This window comes from Alternaria arbusti (genome assembly GCF_024043155.1).
Source record: "Alternaria arbusti strain BMP 1465 chromosome Unknown scaffold_6, whole genome shotgun sequence".
Classification (NCBI taxonomy): Eukaryota; Fungi; Ascomycota; class Dothideomycetes; order Pleosporales; family Pleosporaceae; genus Alternaria; species Alternaria arbusti.
In genome coordinates, this window is record NW_026249946.1 from 960189 (window position 1) to 979092 (window position 18904).

The window sequence follows — 18904 nt, forward strand, 5'->3', positions numbered from 1 at the left end:
ATAATGTGACACGTTTAATATTACCATCGCGTACCTGCGACGTCGTGCCATGGATCCTCTGCAGACGTACCTGGGTAACCGCGGGCAGCGTCTGGGTGTCTGGGGGCCCAAGCTTGAACTTCAACCTCCAAGCTCCGTCACTGCTATACCTCGACGCCAGCACCCATAACCCTCCCCCGTAGCCCAGAGGACCCCACACAATACCGCCATCATGTCGCAAGTCCACGCCCTCTCCGACGACCAGGTACAACTCCCCACCCGCTCCAGCCCGCGGCAAGCTCCCCGCCCACTACGTCAACACGATAGCTAACACGCACCACCATGGCAGGTCGCCGGCGAGCTCAAGAAGATGACGGCCTTTATCCGCCAGGAAGCCATGGAGAAGGCCAACGAAATCCGCCTCAAGGCCGACGAGGAGTTTGCCATCGAGAAGTCCAAGCTCGTGCGCCAGGAACAGGCCTCGATCGACTCATCCTACGAGAAGAAGTTCAAGCAGGCCAGCATGTCGCAGCAAATCACCCGCTCCACCGTCTCCAACAAGAGCCGATTACGCATCCTCTCCGCCCGCCAGGAGCTGCTCAACCGCCTATTTGAGAACGCCGAGAAGAAGCTGGGCGATGTGTCAAAGGACAAGAAGAAGTACCAGAGCGTCATGAAGGACCTGATTGTCGAGGGTGCCTATGCGCTCAACGAGGATAAGCTGCAGGTCAAGGTCCGGAAGGCTGACTACGACCTTACCAAGAAGGCTATCGAGGAGGCGCAGACCGAGTACAAAAAGAACATTGGCAAGGACGTCTCCATTACTATTGATGAGAGCGACCCGCTGCCAGAGGGATCGTAGGTTTAACATAACTATCGATATGGGACAAGACTAACTCCAGACAGTGCTGGTGGTGCCATGATCGTCGGCACAAACGGCCGCATCGACATCAACAACACTTTCCAAGAACGGTTGAAGCTACTCGAGTCCCAGGCCCTGCCGTCCATCAGGGTTACGCTCTTCGGTGAGAACGAGAACAGGAAGTTCCACGACTAAGAGGTTAGTCTGGACGTGGGATACGAGAGTTGTCTGGCGTGCCCGGCCGCAGTCACGGGTCAGCACAGACGAAGGTCCGCGTCAGCAGTGTCGGACCGAGGTTTTGATGAGTAGACTGTACATGCACGAGATCTTGTAGACTTCTCGGAACATTTAGCGAGTTTTATTCCATGCACATTATCGGAAGTAATGTTTGACTGTGATATCATTGAGCAACTGTTCTCGACCGCTAACTACAGAACCTCGTATGTACTGCGAAGGAGGGTATAAATAACAAAACGTGCGTACAAAGACGCTGTGTATCTTCGCATCAAGGAGTGGATATCATCGACACTCATTACTCCCGTAATAATCAAACGCCAGTGCTAAGTCATAGCATGCAAATGCTCGTATATGCAACAAAGGAAATCGTTACCGTGCATCGAACGCACTCATACGCGTTCGTAAACGCGATCCCACATGGGACTTCTCGTCCTCTTCTGCCCACCACCCATGACGTTCCTCAACGGCCACTCAGTCTTGCTGCTCTTTTTGAGAGACGAACTGGGATCTGGGTACCTATCGAAGCTCCTATGTCCACCATAGAGCTCATCGTCCTGGTCCGTATACCCGTTGTTTGAGTACTCAGGGCCATAGTCTTCAAGGTATGCATATCCGCCCGCAAAAGGATTTGAAGAGGGCTGCTGGTGGGTGATGGGAGAGATGGGTCTGGAATCGTCGGATTGGTATCCATGGCCGGAGTTGGTGGATAGGCTGGAGACGGCGAGACCAGAGGAACTGCTTCCACTATGATCGGCACTGTTATATGCTAGGGAAGGGCGGAGAAGACCTCGCGATGCTTCGGCTGCCGGGCTGCTGATGGGACTCGTGGGCACCGGTTTGCGTTTTATGCTCGCCACGGCTGGGACGGGAAGCGTGTCTAGAGCGGACATACCGGGTCTCCGCGGGCCTGTCTTTGGTGGTGAATTGTTGCGACCTAGCACCGGAGAGTCTCCGTTCAATTCTTCGTCAGGTTCGGTCACTTCGGCCACTGAGTGCAGGCTCGTATAGCTTGTTCGTCGACCGCGCGCACGATTCGACGAGTGGCTGTGGTAGAGTGCGGGCGCCAGGATAGGTGTGTGATTATCTTGCATCGCCATTGGTTTTGACGCTGATGGCATTGAATTGCCATCATTGGGATGGAGAATGCCTGCAGTCGCAATGTTGTTTGCCTGAGATGGTGTAGGTGCTGCAGCCGGTGAAATTTGATGACCATGGTAGGCTGTAGACATAGGAGCCGGATCATAGCCATCATCCTCCCAGTTCATATCCTCAACGAAACGGCTCGTTTGGTGTGATGCGGGATTCAAAGGCCGCCTGTGTTCGAAATTCTCACCGCCCAGTCCTCGGTCCTGAAATGAGAAACGGGGAATGAAGCCCGGGGACGACGGAGGTTGGCTGCCTTCGATGGATCTCCTTCGCTTTCGGCGCAAAATAAAGCAGCATGCGAGTAGTAATGCGGCAAATGTGAGTACTGCTAATGGCACACCCACACCAAGCCCGATCTTTTCGCGTCTTGTCAGGCCAGCATCGCTGGAAGCGGGTGCAACAGGATCTGCGGTTGGATTCAAAGTCGCAGATGAACTTGCGGAGGAAGATGCGGATGTTGATACGGTAGTTTCCGAAGATAATGATAATGATGATGAGGAAGTCGCGAGTGTGGTCGAAAGTTCGGAAGAAGTCCCAGAGGAGGATACCAAACTGGAGGTTTCGCTCAAGGCACTGCTCGAAGATGCCGTAGGCGTAGAAATCGTGCTCAAACTTTCGGATCCTGATATCGCAGAGGATGGCACTGCGCTAGTCGATAATGACTTAGATATCGATGAGTCCACATTTGAAGCAGTCTCTGAGGGTAATGCCGTTGGTGATGCGGTGACGTCGGTTGGCAATGCTTCGCTTGCAGGTGGTGCTGCCGTCGCTGGTCCGAACTCTTGTATGAAGTAGGATTGTATGTCGTATGGCAGCTCTTCGAACCATTGCGGTCTCTTGTCGTCTAGGAATTCCTCCCATAGTATGCTCGAGACAGCGGGTATGTTTGTCGCAGCGATCTGTCTTAGCGAAAGTGGTAGTGCAGTAATGAGCACTTGCAAGATCTCGATACTATTGTCAATGTCAGCGCAGTCAAAACCGATCTACGTCAAGAAACCTTACGCATTAGGATCTTGCCTATGTTGTAGTGATCGAACATCCGGCCTTGGTGCAGGTGTGATGACAGGCACCGCAGCGCCGTGTACCAAACCCACCACATTCCCCAAGACCAGCCAATTCCATCCTCTTAGCGAATGCATGTATGCGTGAACGAGTGAGTGTGGTAAAAAAAAGCAGTAATAATAAATCGCAAGTAGCTGAGAGTCAATGTTCGCAAAGATGCGTCAGCGCTTCATGTCCGGCAACAATAGTACGAACAGTCAGGAAGCCAGTGCCCAGCGGCAGCGGTGGCCATACTTTTTGACTGTTCACACCCATGTACATTGTCGCATGCCGTCGATGTCCATAATTCGTTGGAGCAAGCAAAGTCGTCGCAGTGTGGCGATTGATCAAGAGATCGTCCACACAGCCCACCGGTCTCGTTACTGCACTTGGTAGGATCTCATGCAGATCAGGGTCCTGACAGCCGGTTATGAGGTCGCGCACCCGCAGATTCGCCCCTCACTAGCCACACTTCGGATGACACTTTTGATCGAATCGCATGTCGAGCTGCCGTTTATCCTGGCGCGGATGTTTTTGGTGGAGCGATCCGAGTGGGTCAACGGCTGAGTGTGGCTGGTGTGTTGCAGGAGGGTTCGCTTCGCTGCCGAACTGGAGAACGCTGTGCCGGCGAAGCGATGCCGCGTATACGTTTGATGAGATCTTTGCAGGGAAAGATTTGCATACAGAGACAACGTGACGTTCGATAGACATTCTTTTTATTTTTGGATCAGTTGGTGTCGGAGGACGAGTGCCGACCAATGACTGTGAGGTGCGCATGTTGTTTGGGTGACTCCTTCCATCTCGCGTCGGCTGCGCGCAAACGCTCAATGAGGAAATCACCGTTCACCGTCACCATAGTCGCGTCTTCTGTCTGCGTCTACTGAGAAATTTTAACACAACCTCACACCCACTCCACCATGACCAGCTTTGTATATACCACCACCACTATTTACACGTTTGCGCAACGCGACTCGATCATGGCATGGAATCATGTCTGTGTACCTGTGCTATACCACCGACGAATGCGGCATGCGCGTTCCTGCGCGAGTACCTTGAGAGCATACGCGTAGAATTCGCACTCAACCACAAGCAATCGCCTGGACAAGGTGTACAACTGCTGAACCCCTTGCTCATTCAAGATGGTAGTTGAAGCCACTATGTTCAGTCGCGGCCCTAATCCTCAAGGCTGTTTTCTTCCTACCTTCAACTGACTCAGATACTTCAGGACCTCGCCGCTAAGCACCATGCACACCCATGACGATACTTAACGCGACGCGACTTACGACCCAGCCATATCGAAGTATAGTCAATGCGAAAGATGCTCCCTCATCGCCTGGTACCAACATACAAATTCGTCATCGTTCAAGCATGCTCGCTGCACCTACTCTCAAGTAAAAAAAACGAACACGCATCCCAGGAGCATAACCACGTTCGACGTGCACGTTCAGGAGACTTCAAATCTAGAACCAGTCTCTAAGAAGAAAACACGGACGATTGCTGAACGAGAGACGAAGGCTGTTACGCTAGCAGGAGAAAGCCTTGTGTGATGCGTGGATTGGTTACCAAAATGAGTTGGCGCCCGACATTTTCCCACATTCCAACCCCACCTGCGAGACCTTGTTTCGAGCCCCGCGACAGCAACGACGACGCTGTTCTGGCTATATAGTACAAACTTCTTGATCTAAGTTCATCAAGCAAGGCTCGTTGGTGTAGTTGGTTATCACGTCAGTCTAACAACGGCCGTCAAACGCCAGTTAGGACACTGAAGGTCCGGAGTTCAAACCTCCGATGAGTCATCATTGGCGCTCGCAACAGCGTACCGAACTTTTTTGCCTTTTCCCCAGGCTGTTGGGGTATCTTTTTGCTTGGACAGCCCCCAAATCACCATTTTCAGCCAGTTGAGCTTTTAAATCGAGGAAGATGGCGACGACGATTTTTCTGCGCCCCCTTTTTCTCCTCTAGCCGGCAGCCTTACACTCGACTTGATATAACACTCTTACGTACCCTCGTTGGATGGTGGGAGCTCGTTGGCCCGTCTGCCTCGGTATCACATCGGAGGCGAGCCTGTAGCTTATACGCGGCATCTGGCTGAGAGTGCGCCTTCAACTTAGACGCGGTCTGGTCCTGATTCGGGCTGGTCATTGAGATTGTACTTTGGTATACGAGTATCCAGATTCCAGCTATGCAACGCGACTTTGCAAGAACTGCACACGATTACGCATTCGCTAGCTACAAAATTGGGGAGATTTGACGCTGCGGCGTTGTTCTGTTGGATCCGAAATCGCAGGCCAACTCGCACAGCAAGCTCTACTTGGTCTACGAGGTCAAGTCAGGAGGTTGATGATAGGCAAGCATTCTGTCTACATTAGACTACCTTCGCAGTATCTGTGCAACAGCTGCATGCAGTCTATTCACATTGTCCTCTCCACCTGACTTGCTTCTCCAGGCCACGATACCATCTGGTCTTACGAGAACGGCTCCATTACCCCCTACCTCTGAGAGCTGATCCCATTTCCCATCAACATCTTCCAATTCCCTACCATCGATACCAACAACGTGGATTAGCTCGTCTCTAATCTGGTTCCACCTAGCAGGGTCTACCGTAAAGAGAACGAAACGGTCCAGGCACAAAAGATCGAGGGACGAAACGACATCATGTCCCTTCTTCAGCCACATGTGGGGAAAGTGATGCCCAGGAATGGTCGAAGGGTGGTATTCGGTGACCTTCAGCTTCCCATTCTCATCCACTTGACCACCGTGAAAGTTATCCCGCCCCTCATTGTCGATATCAGCAGTTGGATAAAACCAGCCTATTTCTGCCCCTGGGGCTTTGAACTCTGTATCGAGGGTCTCTTGCGCTCTCTGCACATCCGCATGCATTTGAGCATAGCCTGGATGGCTTTTGTCAAACAGGACTCGAATGGCTCTCTTGTTCTCTTCGACTGAAGTGTCTTTGCTGATACCCAAGGCCCTGTCCATGATCATGCTGTGACTCCGCATATTAACCAGGCTCGATTGCGCTACTCTTTCTCCAATCGGGCGGCGTTCTTCATCATATGTGTCCAGAAAGTCGCCATTCCCAAGTTTGCCCTGGAGCTTCAAAGCTAGCTTCCAAACCAAGTTGTTAGCATCTTGAATACCCGTGTTAAGTCCGAGAGCACCCCATGGCGGTAGGCGATGCGCCGCGTCACCAACGAGGAAAGTGCGGCCGTTTTTACTGCGATACTGTTCAGCTGAAATAGCGTTGACAGACCAGTGGCTCAAACTCATGACTTCAACTTCCAAGTCGGGGATGTTGATGCTCTTCTTTAATCGACTCATCATTGCGTCGTTGTCAAATCGCACGGGATCGTCTGGGAGGATGCCGCAGGCAAAAATCCACTCTTCTGTGTCGGGATTGTTGGGGTACGGGCCAAGGTGGTACATGTAGCCAGTTCCAATACTTCCGCCCATCTCCGGATTGATGAACCAAGTTATGAACGCTTCTGGTTCGGGATGTCTGAGGGATATTGGTGCTCGAATGTGTGCAGTCACCATGTCGACTATGTTCTTTTCACCATGTAGTTCAATACCAAGTTTGTTTGTTACCATACGCCCGCCATCAGCTGCAATAACATACGAAGCCCGTATAGTATCGCTAGGTCTGGACTTGTCCCGGAATTCAATCCGTAACTCCACGTAATCCTCCTTCTCCACAATGTCGGTAACTTCGGCACCATACTGCACACCGCTCGGGTTCAACTGCTTGGCCCTTCGTGAAAGAATGGGCTCGAGACGTATCTGCGGCAACATGACATAGCGACTAGGACTTGCTGTACCATACTCGTCGGCATATTTCCCGCCACCCCATGCGTCGCGCGAGACTATCTTGGTACCAGTCGGTCCCAGAGAAGTGAACCACGCGGTCTTGGAACATGTGTTCGGAGGTGCTGCATTGGCAATGACTTCCTGCTCCACCCCCATCTGACGGAATATCTCGCCGGTTCGTTGATTCAGGCCGCATGCTTTTGGGTGGATCGAAGTGCTAAGGTGACGCTCGAAAAGCACGTGTGGAATGTTGCGAAGGGATAACAGGATTGAAGAGGAAAGGCCTACAGGGCCTCCCCCTATGATGGCAACTGGATGTTGCTGGGGATTTGCCATTTAGTACTCGTGAGATTGATGAACAACAACGGAGGCTGGAACACATGAACTTTACAGCAAGAATCCCCGCTGTCTTTGACATTTCTGCTCCACATGTCCCTCTTTCCTTTCTGCCACGGGTGACCTTTCCGAGGTGATCACCAACTTTGCTAACTTGATATGGTAAGCATGTGGGATCTCCACCTATCCACATAAGTAGAGCCGAAGGCCCAATCATCAATAAAAGGCAGAGCGTCATCTCGACCCCACATCTTGCTCACAGGTCAAAAGGATTAATGGCAAGTAAAAAGTGTCTTTGATAAACGATTGGTTGAGGAAATCTATCCATCCTCTATGTCTCTTTGTTTGCCTAAAGTCGGCAGAAATATGTACAAGGAACGTAAGGCTATACGATCTGAATTTTTGTTCGAATCTCTTCACAACGCTAAAGAGTTGCGTGTCGCCAAAACATGGCTTAGTATGAACCGTAAGAGCCAGTGCTCATAGCGGTGTTGCCATCAACAGTGACAGTAACTGTCTGCTTAACCGTCTCGGTGACGATAGGTGCGCTGGCGCAGGTAGTGGCATCTGCAACCTCAGATGGTACCATGGGGGTAGGCTGTGGGGCGTTGTATCCGCCAGTCGCTGTGTTGATTTGCTTGTCTGGAAGCACAGCGCTGTATGCTGAGTATGAGCTCAGGGGGAGAGCGGTAGCGGCAGAAGATGCGTTGGGTACGGCCGCAGAGTAGGCAGCAGAAGAGGCAGCGGCGTATCCAGAAGAGATGGCAGCGACGCCAGTGGGAGTCATGATAGCGGAGTAAGCAGTGGTGCTGTTACCGGCAGAGACAGCGGCAGCAGTGCAGCCTGCACCAGTTGCTGAGGTAGCAGAAGCAGGGCCGGACTGGATGGGGTTGCATCCTGGAAGAGCGTCAAGGACGCTTCCATCGTCACCACCGTAAGCCTCCATAGCGGAGCAGCTCTTCCAAGACTCGTCGCTATCCTTGTTGACGTTCGCGGAGCCAAAGCACTGCTCCATCTCTTCTTGTCCACAGCCGCAACCGCACTTGCATCCGTCGTTCTCGCTAACGGCCTTTTCGAGGACACCGGCTTCCCATCCGTTCATCTATATCTTGTTAAAAAGAGGAGTCAAGAAGGGTGAAGAAGAACTTACAAAGTCACCGTGGAACCCGTAACCAGTTGGGTCACCGTTGGACAGGACCCAGGGAGCCTCATCAGGACCAAAGGTGAACTTGGTAACATCCCACCAGTACTCAATGAAGAGAGTAGGGAAACGCGCGGCCCTATGGGTCATAGGGCAGTTCTCGATACCGACACCAGCGTTGCCGTTGGGGTAGGCCATGTGCGCGTTGGGGTTCTTGGGATCCATCTTCTCGCCGTTCCAGCACGAAGGGAAGGTGACTTCGGAAGCGAAGCCGTACTTGCAGGTGCTGAAACCCTTGGGGAAGCCGTTGGCGAAGATGGCTGTGGAGCCACCGTCGGGCTCGTGGCAGCCCCAGCGAACACCGGCGGGGTTGTCACCGTCGGAGCGCTTGAGCGGGCTACCAGCGATCATGTTGAAGTCCTCTGGGTAAGCAGTGACGTTTGCCCAGTTGTTGCCATCGCCGTACTTGTAGTAGATCTTAGTGGCTAGCTCGGGTACGCGGTAGAGCTTGGTTCCGTTGGTGAAGAACAGGGTTGGGCGCCAGTACAAGGACTTGTCGGTCTTGATACGGGCAGTGGTGCAGTCAGAGGCCTGGGTATCCGCAAAGCCCATGGACTTGGAGAGTCCGTTTCCTCCGTCGAAGGAATGGAGATGGGGGCTCTCGGTTCCGGGGAACAGACCGGGGTCGAGGCGCTGGTAGCTCATGGCATTGCCGGCGCGGTTGTAGAAGCTGAAGTAGTTGCCAACGCATTGAGCGGAGGCAGTGGCGGCAAAGCCAGCCGTGAGGGAGACGATATCGAAACGCATGTTGGCTTGGTTGTGGTTTTGGGGTATGTGGAAATCTTGTATGAGTCGTAAGACAGCGAAAAGAGTGAGCTGTGTGAAAATGAAAGGACCGAGTCACAGACTCTGTAGGCTCTTGATTTCAAAAGGAGTGTGTAAAGAGTCAAAAGAATGAAAGAATGGTATTCCACCGGAAGCCAAAGAGAGAGCGATGTGAAGACAGCGATAAGAACAGGAAACTGGTGGGCAGGCTACTAGATAATATATCCAGGGACGCCCACATGCATCGGGATTTACATGCAGCCATGGGGGCGGCCAGCCCACGCTTGAGGCGCCCCATTCTAGGACGAGATTAGCTGAGGCATCCAAAAGTTTGACTGATGTGACTAGATTCGCGTAGGTGCGTAGTTGTTTCCGGGTGGAGATCTGAACCAGGGGAGCCGCGCGCAGTTCGAAGGCGGCGGCGCGGGTGTCAGGGGTAGGATGAGAGAATGCTATGCCGCGAGTCGCAAGAATACGTGGTGACGATGCCCAACTCCCTCTAGCCTGCAGCGAGGCTTGCAGTACGCCGTCGCTATCTGAAACATACCAACATGCAGTTCGCGCGACTCCCGTTATTTTTTGCCAGAGTCTGGAAGACGGCTGACGTATCGATAGGACAGAAAGACACATTCCGTTCCTGGCGGCGTTCGGGGCGCTTAGCGTCACGATCGTCGCACGCGAGGCCCAGGTGGCTGATCTTCAAACGGTGCTGACTCCCCCTGCCTAAGATTAATGTCCGCGCGCGCTTCCATTTGCTGCACATGTTTCTTTTTAGGCCTCGATGCAAGGGCTCCGATAAGGAGGACAATCCGGCAGACATGCTCTTTTCTTCCACCGAACCCACACTATGTGGAGCTCAAAGTGTTTGCCGCTGGGCCGCGACGGGAGGCACTCAGAGGATCGCCCCGGTACCTGGGAAACGAGATCTTCGCAAGGACCGCTTGCTGTCGATGAGGACACGATCCAGGGCAACGGTAATCTTGACGAGCTGTCATGTCCTGTATCCAGAAACAGAATCGATAAAGAATCCCACGTGATCTTTCTAAACTCGTCCACGGGTCATCACGCTGCAGCATGCCACAGTCCGAGCTGACGCTCTGTCCCCGAACGCGACATGTGCGTGGCGTCAAATCACAATTTTATGATGACCTCCAAGTCAAGTTTAGCAGGCAAAAGTCCTCTCCCAAGGCTAATTCTACAGCATACGCGTTCCTGCAGCGTACCTGGCAGAAGTCTCCGACCGGTAGAAGAGCGGCCGCCATTCAACAAGTTAACAGTAGCCGGAGTGTAGCTGTAATGCTTAGTTTGGTACCTGACGTCTCAACGACAGCTCGTGGCACAGCGGCTCGTATCGATAACGAAATCACCATCCCCACTCTTCATGAAACGCACAGGACTTGTGCGAGAGAACGTGCGGTCTAGACCACACTTGAATGACATACTGCAGGTTACTGCTCAGATGTGGAGTTGAGAAAGATCACCGTCGTCACGATTTGTATAAGTGGAGATATCGTAGTGTCTGCATGTGCTCCGAGTAGAAGGAGTGGCTGTATGCGCCCAAATACTCCCTGTACAACTTCATGGATGAAGCCTGGATATAGAAGGCGCGTAACGAAGGTCTGTGGATTACGTAGGCTTCAACACACTTCAGAGCCTCCTTCTAGGCGCTGCGTACGTCGCGCGCTTGTGTTAGTATACAGGCGTGTAGACGTACTACGGTTATTGAGCCTCCACGGGACGTAGCGACCGGTACACCAGAGCGGCAGCGTGCCGCGGACAAACGAAACAAGGTTCTAGCGGAACAACGGAGCGTTTGATCCCCCAGGGAGACGTTTTTGTTCGTTGGTTCTGACAGGTTACGCAATCTTGTGCGTTGAGTTAGGTGAGGAGCGAGGAGTCGCGTCTAGAAGTGTCGAGCGGTTGAGAGACTCGTGTATGCAGAATGAAAAGCTAGGATATTCATAGAAGGCAGAAATCAAGATTCTGGAGCGACGATGAGGTCTTTGCGTGACGTACGCGCCTCGCATCTACCTGAGAAGGCTGGCGTACCCATACTAGCAACGTGCTTGTTCGATACCGTCTGTGTATGCTTTTGCTCTACATTCGCGAAGTGGCTGATTCCCAGACGCTCGAAAACAAGGTCGTCTTTCGCTTTGGCCGATCGCTTCCGCCTTGACTAAGTAGGTTGAGGAGGTGTCCGATCTGCAACAGTGTCCCTTGGACATGCCAACGTTCACTCTGCTATTCCTTCAGTCAGGTACCGAGATGAACTTTATGCGTGCCGTTCCAATACTGCATCGATGGCGGATGAAGATTGCTGAGTTCGCCGCAACTCTTGGTGAGAATCGCGTGCGTACCAGCTCACTCAAGCCTTCCCACCCAGCACACTCTCAACAGCGCCCCACCGATCAATACTCCTCTTGATCAATCCTGCCATCAGCTCCTTGCCGACAACACCCCCGCCGCTCTTCTCTACCCTCCTGATGACCAAGTCCTTCGTGCCCTTCTTTCCGCCTGCACAGTCCACCATCACACTAACAGTCTCTCTACACACGCCCTCCTCAAACGCATCAGGATCGCTGAGCACAAAGTCTACTTCTTCGTCCTCGTCCTCTCTCCTGCCTTCGAACACTGCAAACGTGCTAGGTATCGGCAGACCCCGTAATTGAAGGCGAAGCGCCTCCTTGGGTTCGTCTGAGCATAGAATTCCCTCGTACTCCTCGTCGTAGTACGCGTGCGGTAGGAGTGTGTCGCGAAGTGCAGCGAGTATGGATATCCACGCCGCGTCGAATGCGTTGCCATCGATGCTGATGAAGAAGACGTCGAGGTAGAGAACCCAGTATCCTTTCAGCTGTGTCTCCGCTTCTGTGTCTGGGTTTTCGGGGTTCGTGGATGGCTTGTATAGTATCCGGAGATCTGAAGCGCGGAGAAGTCGTGTCGAGTTGAGGAGAGAGCGTATGCGAGTTATGAGCGTTTGCGCATATGTGGAAGGCGCGTTGCCGGGGATGTGCGAGGGTGTGCTGCCTGTAGATAGTTCCACGTTTGGGACCAGTAACCTCAACTCTTCCACTTCTTCGCCATTGTCTTCCTCCTCCTCCGTATTCTGGCCCGCAGCCTGTCCGGGATACTCGAAGGTACCCGGGATGTCTTCCTCTTTCAAGATCTCTGCGCGCACGCCGCAGACGACGCTTGTGTTGCCCAGTCGCACGACTGCACTGCCATTGCAGTGGGTGAGACTTCCAGTGTTGATGCCTGGTGTGCGGAACTCGTTTGCAGCACGGCCATTTGCGCGTATGGGCTTCTTCTTCTCTGCGGACAGATGCGCCTGCAGGAACGGGTGCGGGGAGACGGCGGCGAAGATGGAGCGAGGGAACGTGAGCGCTGGCGAGGGCTGGGTTGCGGCTGCCATGGTGAATGTACTGGAAACTGATACGCGCTTGAATCAGGTGCGATGTTCGAGGCGCGAATTGTTAGCATCTATGTCGGCGCTGGGAAATTTTGGAGCTCAGAGCTATGACGCGCTAGAGTTAAGCTTAAATGGGTGGGGCATGGAGATCACAACCATCGTCACTTATGAAGTCAAATCTGTTGGCTATAAAGAGAGCAAGCAGGCCGACTTCACATAACATTCAAACTGCGTAACCTATACGCTATGCCTCAAGGGTATTCCGATGCGCTATGAACGCGACGCGACAAACAAAACATTACAGGTATATCCCATGCTCTCAGTCAATTTGTAAAGTCTGCTCGCAATCGTAGCTTCGTCGAGCTTTGCCTACCCTGAACTGAGTCCAGCCTTGCCAGCCTGTTGAACAGGCGTCCACTTGCCCTCCTTCTTGAATTGATCGCCCCTCAATGTGCCCTCAGCAAGCTGGCTGATCATGTAGTCCCTTCCCTTGATCATCCATACCATCTGACTAGGCACCCTGAAGCCATTGAACGCACCAACACCCTTCTGGGTGCCGATGGGGCAAATCTGCTGCTCCTTCAAGTTCGCCGTGTAGTGGCGATCGCCCTTGTGTGGCTCCCCAGTCAGGTGGGCAAGCAGGTCGTTCTTGAGGTTTGTCATAGCCGCAGGTACAGCGTCGTACATGTCCATGACGCCTCCACGAGTATAAGAGCCTGCATCGCCGACGACGTAGACGCGGGGACCGGCGGATTCGTGTTCGACGCGGAGGGTCTTGTCGTTACATGCGACGCGGTTGCGGGTATCGAGCCACTCCTTCGGGAGGAAGCCAGTGTTCGGCCGTGAGCCGGTCGCATCGATGTAGATATCCGCTTCGACTGTTTCGCCATTGCTGAGTTCCACCCTCGTCTTTGCGCCTTCTTCGCCCGCTTCGGTGGATCCAACAACCCTCGTGTTGTAGGTGACATCGCATCCGAGACGCTTGAGGAATTGCTCAGCGGTTTGACCAATGGCTGGACGCAGAAGAGGCAAGAGTTTCTTGTCTCCGCAGATGAGCGTGACTTTTGCCTTTGGGTTCTTAGGCGCGGATGCCATGAAACCCGGTCTGCCGTTCAGAATCTCTGCAACCTCTCCAGCCGTCTCGACACCTACTGGACCGCCTCCGCCGATGACTACTGTCTTTGCGCTCTTCAGGCCCTCCTGGAAGGCGGTATGAACCTTCTCGAGTGCTTCGCGGTCGGTTGCCTGTGTGAAGAGCGGGCTTGGTGTGGTGAAACCGGTCGCGATGACAAGCGCAGCGTATTCGATGTTTTGCTGCTCGCCAGATGCGGTTTCAACGCAGACTGTTTGGCCGGTGGGGTCGACATTTGTCGCAGTTCCTTGGATGAACTTGAACTTGGGGAACGCATAAGTGAACGCAGGCTCGATGGGGTAGAAGGTCTTCTCCGAAGGCATCATCTGTTTCGAGACACTTTCGCGAGGTGCTGCGATGCGCCACCAGAGGTCTTTGGAGGGGTTGACGAGCGTGACATTGTATGTAACTCCATCCTTCTTGGGTAACTGTGGGATAACATGCTTGAGGGCGTAGTGCGCAGCGCTGATGCCTGCAAAGGATCCTCCGAGGATTAGGATAGTTTCGGTACTCATGGTGAACGATAATTAGAAGATGCGCTTGGATTGGGTATCGGAATGAAAAGAAGACAAAGAGATAGATACAAACACGTCGCAAAAGAAAAAGTTCAGGAGACGCGTCGCTATTAAACTTTAGGCGCGCTTCAAGCCTCAGGGACACCGCAGGTGGGGAGCCGCCGAATCGTTAAGTCGATGCTGGATCGAGGGTGCGACGTTTCAATGGGCTAAGCGCGTGGTTAGCTTGATATATGGTTTTCACGATTCCGTTATCAGGATTTTAGCCGGCTTCGGGCGTTGCTTATGCTCACGCTTATGAATCGCGTTCGTGGACAGGCTGTTCACACGCATTGTTAGATATTGGAGGCTTGAGAAAAGGAAGCTAAGGAGCGGGTGCTAGCCACTTCACGCTTAAGCCCGGAATCCCTTGCTGCCGATCCGTCGCTGACAATACAAAGCTGTGCAAAGGGTGCTTACATGCTTGGAAGCCATAGACAACGCGGAGACGTTCCGTTCTCCTGATAAGAGCATCGCGAAATACGAGTCCTGTAGCTGGGGCATCTAGTGTGATGTCCTCCTGAGATCTATGGTATTCCAGGTTCTTCGCAGCATCCTTCAAAACTTCATCCGCAAGGTCTAAAATAGACGAGGACACGGGCTCCGAGGCTTCGCAAGTGAGGTATAGATATGCTCTGGTTTGTCATCTGTGCGCAGTGATTGTGGAGAGCGTGCTAGAAGATTTTCATTCATATCTTTCCTGAGACATAACGCCAGTCCGGTATTTTGCCTGCAAGACCCACCGCGATTGCTGACCGTCACGGTCGTTGCATTCATGAAGTCCTCCATATCAATATACATGCGGTAGGCCGTCATTGCACGTAATCTCCTTTCTGGCTCTTGCGACCCTTTCTTAAGCTACTTTTGCGTAACTTCTTACTCGACCTCAGCCTTGGACTCGAAGTTGTCGCCAGCGACGAGGTCGGGGATGTCATCATCGTCGTCGTCGTCGTCGTCCTCCTTCTTGTCACCGTCCTCGCCCTTCTCCTTCTGCATGCTCTGGTAGGATTCGGCGAGTTTGCGTAGCGATGCGAGCGAGTCGGGGCCGAGCTGGTTGAGGATGCCGGGGACGAGCTCTGTCAGCTCCTTGTCCTCACCGTGTCCGTAGATGGCGAAAGTGTTGGCAGGTACTGATGCGTGGACTATACGATGCGTGAGTTAGTATGTACTGCGACAAAAAGGTAGAGTGGCATAATTGTGGATCACAGAGTGCCATATTTGCGATGTACCAAGGCACTCTTCCCTATCCACATGTTAAAACGCTTGGGATGACGTACCCTTTGGTGCCGAGAAGTGGATGACGTTTCCGTCGCTCTTGAACATGTTGACCTCCTCAATGGCCTGGATGGGCTGGACGTTGAGCTTCTTCAGCGCGGTCTGGAGCTTCTTGTCGTCGGTACCAGCGGCCCTGTGGACCTTCTTGACCTTCCTGCGGGGAGTACCCTTGCCGCTATATATCGAGTTAGCCTCGAATTCCTCATAGCCATCTCGTTCCTGAGTGTCGCTCGCTACCAAGGGGCGGTCGTGGTGGGATTTCGCGGGTTCGTGATATTTTGCGGTGCGGGGCTGTCAAAATACAGCAGGAGAGGATTGCTTACCCTGTACACACTCAAGTTAGCAACTACTCCCTCGAATGACATAGCTGACTGCTCTATAAAGCGATTGCAGCTTAGAATTGGAGTACGTACCAATGCGCACCGACGCTTGCATGCGCGCCAACTTTGCTTGATCCATATTTGCGGTGTTGAGGAAGGATGACTAGGTGGGGAGAGCTGTGGGCGTAGAGTGTCAGCGGTCGGGTCCGGATTCTTCGCAGATTGGAGTGAGGGCTGGGGCTCAGAGCGAGCGCGGGGCCGGTACGCACCTAAATTCGGGATCGTGGCCGAGACTTGGAGTGTGGTGTTGCTGGTGAAGTTGTTGCGGCCATCGGCGAAACTCGACGGAAGCGCCGATTGTGTGCATGTCCTCGCTTGTGGAAGCTTCAGATCCCCGCAACGTCAGAGGGGTCATACGCGCCAACACCCATCTCATCCACCTCGAGACGGTCAACATGACGCGTTCGTCATTGTTTCAATTGGATTTACATGCAGATGCAGATGCACAGACGGAACCGCGGTGCACATCCAAGGCCAACATGCGGAATGGCGGTCCGTCAACTTTACCTAGGTACCTAGGTACACTAAAGAAAAATGCTTCACGTCCCAGCAGATTGAACCCTCGCGCTGAGCTTGATCGCGAATAGTGGTATTAATGCTCTACTTCAAAATGCCCACATCTACCTAGAGTATTGCGATCCCAGCCACACCAACAACACCCAATGCCCACGAGAAAGCCTTCGCTTGCACTGCTGCACCTGTCGGCGTCGCTGATGCAGCACTTCCGCTGGCGGCCGAGCTTGGGCTTGTCTCTGTCTCCGTTCCGTTGGGGTTTCCTGGAATGTCTTCCTGGGTAACCTTCATGCCTGTCTGGTTCTTGCAGTTGTCGGCGAAGTTGATCTGGGCGTTGTTGACCAGGGTCACGTCCGCACACTATGTGGCCATTAGCGACTTTCTTGCGATGATGGACCATTCCATGTCAAAGGCTTACCTGGTACAATCCACCCGCCTCGTGGTTGTTGGTAACAACTTGTATCGAAGCCTTGGTACCATCCGTCACATTCAATCCTTCCGGTAGGGAGACGTGACCGAAGCAGAAGTCTCCTAGACCTGATACTTGGGTCTGCTGTTGTGCGACGATGCTGAATCCATCTCCCGGGTTATCACCAATGGCCATGTATACAGCAACGTTGGTCTGTGGGTGCTCCATGTGCAGTTGTATCGGCCCTCCGCTGATTGGGAAATCGGTGCGTTCTTGCTGGACATCGTTGTAGCCTCCACAAGGGAAGTTGCCCTCAGTGTCATCGGTGAATCCACGCGCTTCAGGGAAATTGAGCTGGAAATGGGCGAGTGTAAGAGGAAGGAAGGCGAGCGCAAGAGCGCCGTTGGTAAGCATATTGACGATTGAGAGGTAAATGTAGGTCTTGATGCCGTGTAGGAAAGAGAAGGAGGAGCGCTTTCAACTTGATGCAGTGGAATGCGAGAAGGTTAAGAGGATAACAATAAACAACAAGTAAACGCCGGGATCACCTGCCGTATTTATTACAGCTTACTCTGGAACGAACCGCATCCCATGCCGTGCATTCCGTTCCAGTAAATCGCGTGGCTTGCCCGTGAGCACTCGAAGCGACCTGCATTGATCCCGCGTTTCGAATAGGTCGACGATCTAAGCAGATAGCAGTAAGTGAGCAGTATCCTGCATCAGCGGCGACTGTCGCTAATGTGCAAGCCGTTAGGGTATGGTATCGTGTGGCGCGCAGGATGCCGACAATTGAGCAAGTTTATTACCAAAGCGGTGGTTCCTCACCGCGGAAGCGACTAGCGTCCAACAAGGTTACATTTCACCGATGGCATTTCCGGTGACGCGCCGAGGCTTAGATTATGGTTCTACTGTATAGCCGGCAATGGAGATCAAAGTTATGGGAATACCACGTTCATGAATCGCATTTGTGTTGCTGGAAATAAGCTTTGTGCACCCCACGGGGTCCTGCGAGGAAGCTCCTAGCACCTTATCCAAGGGAAAAGCCGGACACGAAGTGTTGGGGAACCTTCTTAAAAGCATGTCTCTGGGGTATCAAGATGAGTATTACGCTCGGGAAAAGCTTTCTTTGGATATGAATAACACAATGCAAGTCTAAGGCTCAGTGCGCCGCCACCTGATTGAACCTGCCAAACGCCAGCTCACCGACGAATGCACCTGCTAGCACGGACAAAAAGTATCCAACATTGTAGGTCATGACTGCCAACATGCTGCCCAAAAGTTAGCTTTGACCCAATGACCGGAATGTGTAGTGCTTACAGGAGATATCCGACGCCGGCCACAACTGTCATCAACAGTGCCCGGGGCAGGTCGATACTAAATCTCCATGGCTGAATGTGAGAGACCGGCGCCGAAATGATGCGCACATCTTCCTGGACACCGTTTGTTGTGAGGACACCGGTCATCGAGTTGGCGTCGTCTGCAGCGCTATCGACAACCGCTTTCTCGCCTGCAACGACGATATAGCGTCGCTTCAGCGCGCTCTTGACTGCCTTGATCTCGAGGTATGTCTTTGCGGTGAAGAGGGCGCGAAGGAGTATGGACAGGATAATAAGGAAGATGCATGTCCCTGCGTATTGGCCAGCGGTCGTCGGGGTCCACGCCTCGGAGTATAAAGGAGTGGTCGTTGACGTGACGAACGCCATTGCCATACCGCCATGTGAGGAAGTACCCATGGACATGCCGCCCATATCCATCGAATCCATAGCCATATCGTGACCCTCGTGAGCAACCATGGTGATGGGTTCGACGTGCGTGTAGCGATAAGAAGGTTCCGTTGATGAGGCTCAGGATGGGTTCCGTT

The 18904-nt window shown here is 53.0% G+C and overlaps 9 protein-coding genes and 1 non-coding gene across 10 annotated transcripts; 3 read left to right on the forward strand and 7 right to left on the reverse strand.

The window, feature by feature from the left end:
* Nucleotides 1-211: 211 nt before the first annotated feature.
* On the forward strand, nt 212-1036 carry VMA4 (V-ATPase V1 sector subunit E; the record flags this gene model as incomplete). Its single annotated transcript, XM_051446065.1, has 3 exons — nt 212-244; nt 329-837; nt 886-1036. 3 exons carry the CDS (start codon nt 212-214, stop codon nt 1034-1036), a joined length of 693 nt encoding a protein of 230 aa, XP_051302832.1.
* Nucleotides 1037-1467: 431 nt separating this feature from the next.
* J4E86_005532 (uncharacterized protein) lies at nt 1468-2175 on the reverse strand (the record flags this gene model as incomplete). The annotated part of the gene is made up of 1 exon (XM_051446066.1): nt 1468-2175. The coding sequence occupies one exon, from the start codon at nt 2173-2175 to the stop codon at nt 1468-1470; it is 708 nt and encodes a 235-aa protein (XP_051302833.1).
* Nucleotides 2176-2482: 307 nt separating this feature from the next.
* Nucleotides 2483-3019, forward strand: J4E86_005533 (uncharacterized protein; the record flags this gene model as incomplete). Its single annotated transcript, XM_051446067.1, has 1 exon — nt 2483-3019. The coding sequence occupies one exon, from the start codon at nt 2483-2485 to the stop codon at nt 3017-3019; it is 537 nt and encodes a 178-aa protein (XP_051302834.1).
* A 1944-nt stretch (nt 3020-4963) lies between these two features.
* Nucleotides 4964-5061, forward strand: J4E86_005534. The gene has a single exon. It is a non-coding gene; the product is annotated as a tRNA-Val (tRNA).
* A 574-nt stretch (nt 5062-5635) lies between these two features.
* J4E86_005535 (uncharacterized protein) lies at nt 5636-7228 on the reverse strand (the record flags this gene model as incomplete). The annotated part of the gene is made up of 1 exon (XM_051446068.1): nt 5636-7228. One exon carries the CDS (start codon nt 7226-7228, stop codon nt 5636-5638), a length of 1593 nt encoding a protein of 530 aa, XP_051302835.1.
* A 634-nt stretch (nt 7229-7862) lies between these two features.
* On the reverse strand, nt 7863-9356 carry J4E86_005536 (uncharacterized protein; the record flags this gene model as incomplete). The annotated part of the gene is made up of 2 exons (XM_051446069.1): nt 7863-8510; nt 8559-9356. The coding sequence occupies 2 exons, from the start codon at nt 9354-9356 to the stop codon at nt 7863-7865; spliced, it is 1446 nt and encodes a 481-aa protein (XP_051302836.1).
* Nucleotides 9357-11739: 2383 nt separating this feature from the next.
* Nucleotides 11740-12783, reverse strand: J4E86_005537 (uncharacterized protein; the record flags this gene model as incomplete). Its single annotated transcript, XM_051446070.1, has 1 exon — nt 11740-12783. One exon carries the CDS (start codon nt 12781-12783, stop codon nt 11740-11742), a length of 1044 nt encoding a protein of 347 aa, XP_051302837.1.
* A 366-nt stretch (nt 12784-13149) lies between these two features.
* J4E86_005538 (uncharacterized protein) lies at nt 13150-14427 on the reverse strand (the record flags this gene model as incomplete). The annotated part of the gene is made up of 1 exon (XM_051446071.1): nt 13150-14427. One exon carries the CDS (start codon nt 14425-14427, stop codon nt 13150-13152), a length of 1278 nt encoding a protein of 425 aa, XP_051302838.1.
* Nucleotides 14428-15342: 915 nt separating this feature from the next.
* On the reverse strand, nt 15343-17457 carry J4E86_005539 (uncharacterized protein; the record flags this gene model as incomplete). Its single annotated transcript, XM_051446072.1, has 4 exons — nt 15343-15608; nt 15744-15916; nt 16792-16994; nt 17053-17457. The coding sequence occupies 4 exons, from the start codon at nt 17455-17457 to the stop codon at nt 15343-15345; spliced, it is 1047 nt and encodes a 348-aa protein (XP_051302839.1).
* Nucleotides 17458-18202: 745 nt separating this feature from the next.
* On the reverse strand, nt 18203-18836 carry J4E86_005540 (uncharacterized protein; the record flags this gene model as incomplete). The annotated part of the gene is made up of 2 exons (XM_051446073.1): nt 18203-18311; nt 18361-18836. 2 exons carry the CDS (start codon nt 18834-18836, stop codon nt 18203-18205), a joined length of 585 nt encoding a protein of 194 aa, XP_051302840.1.
* Between the last annotated feature and the right edge of the window lie 68 nt (nt 18837-18904).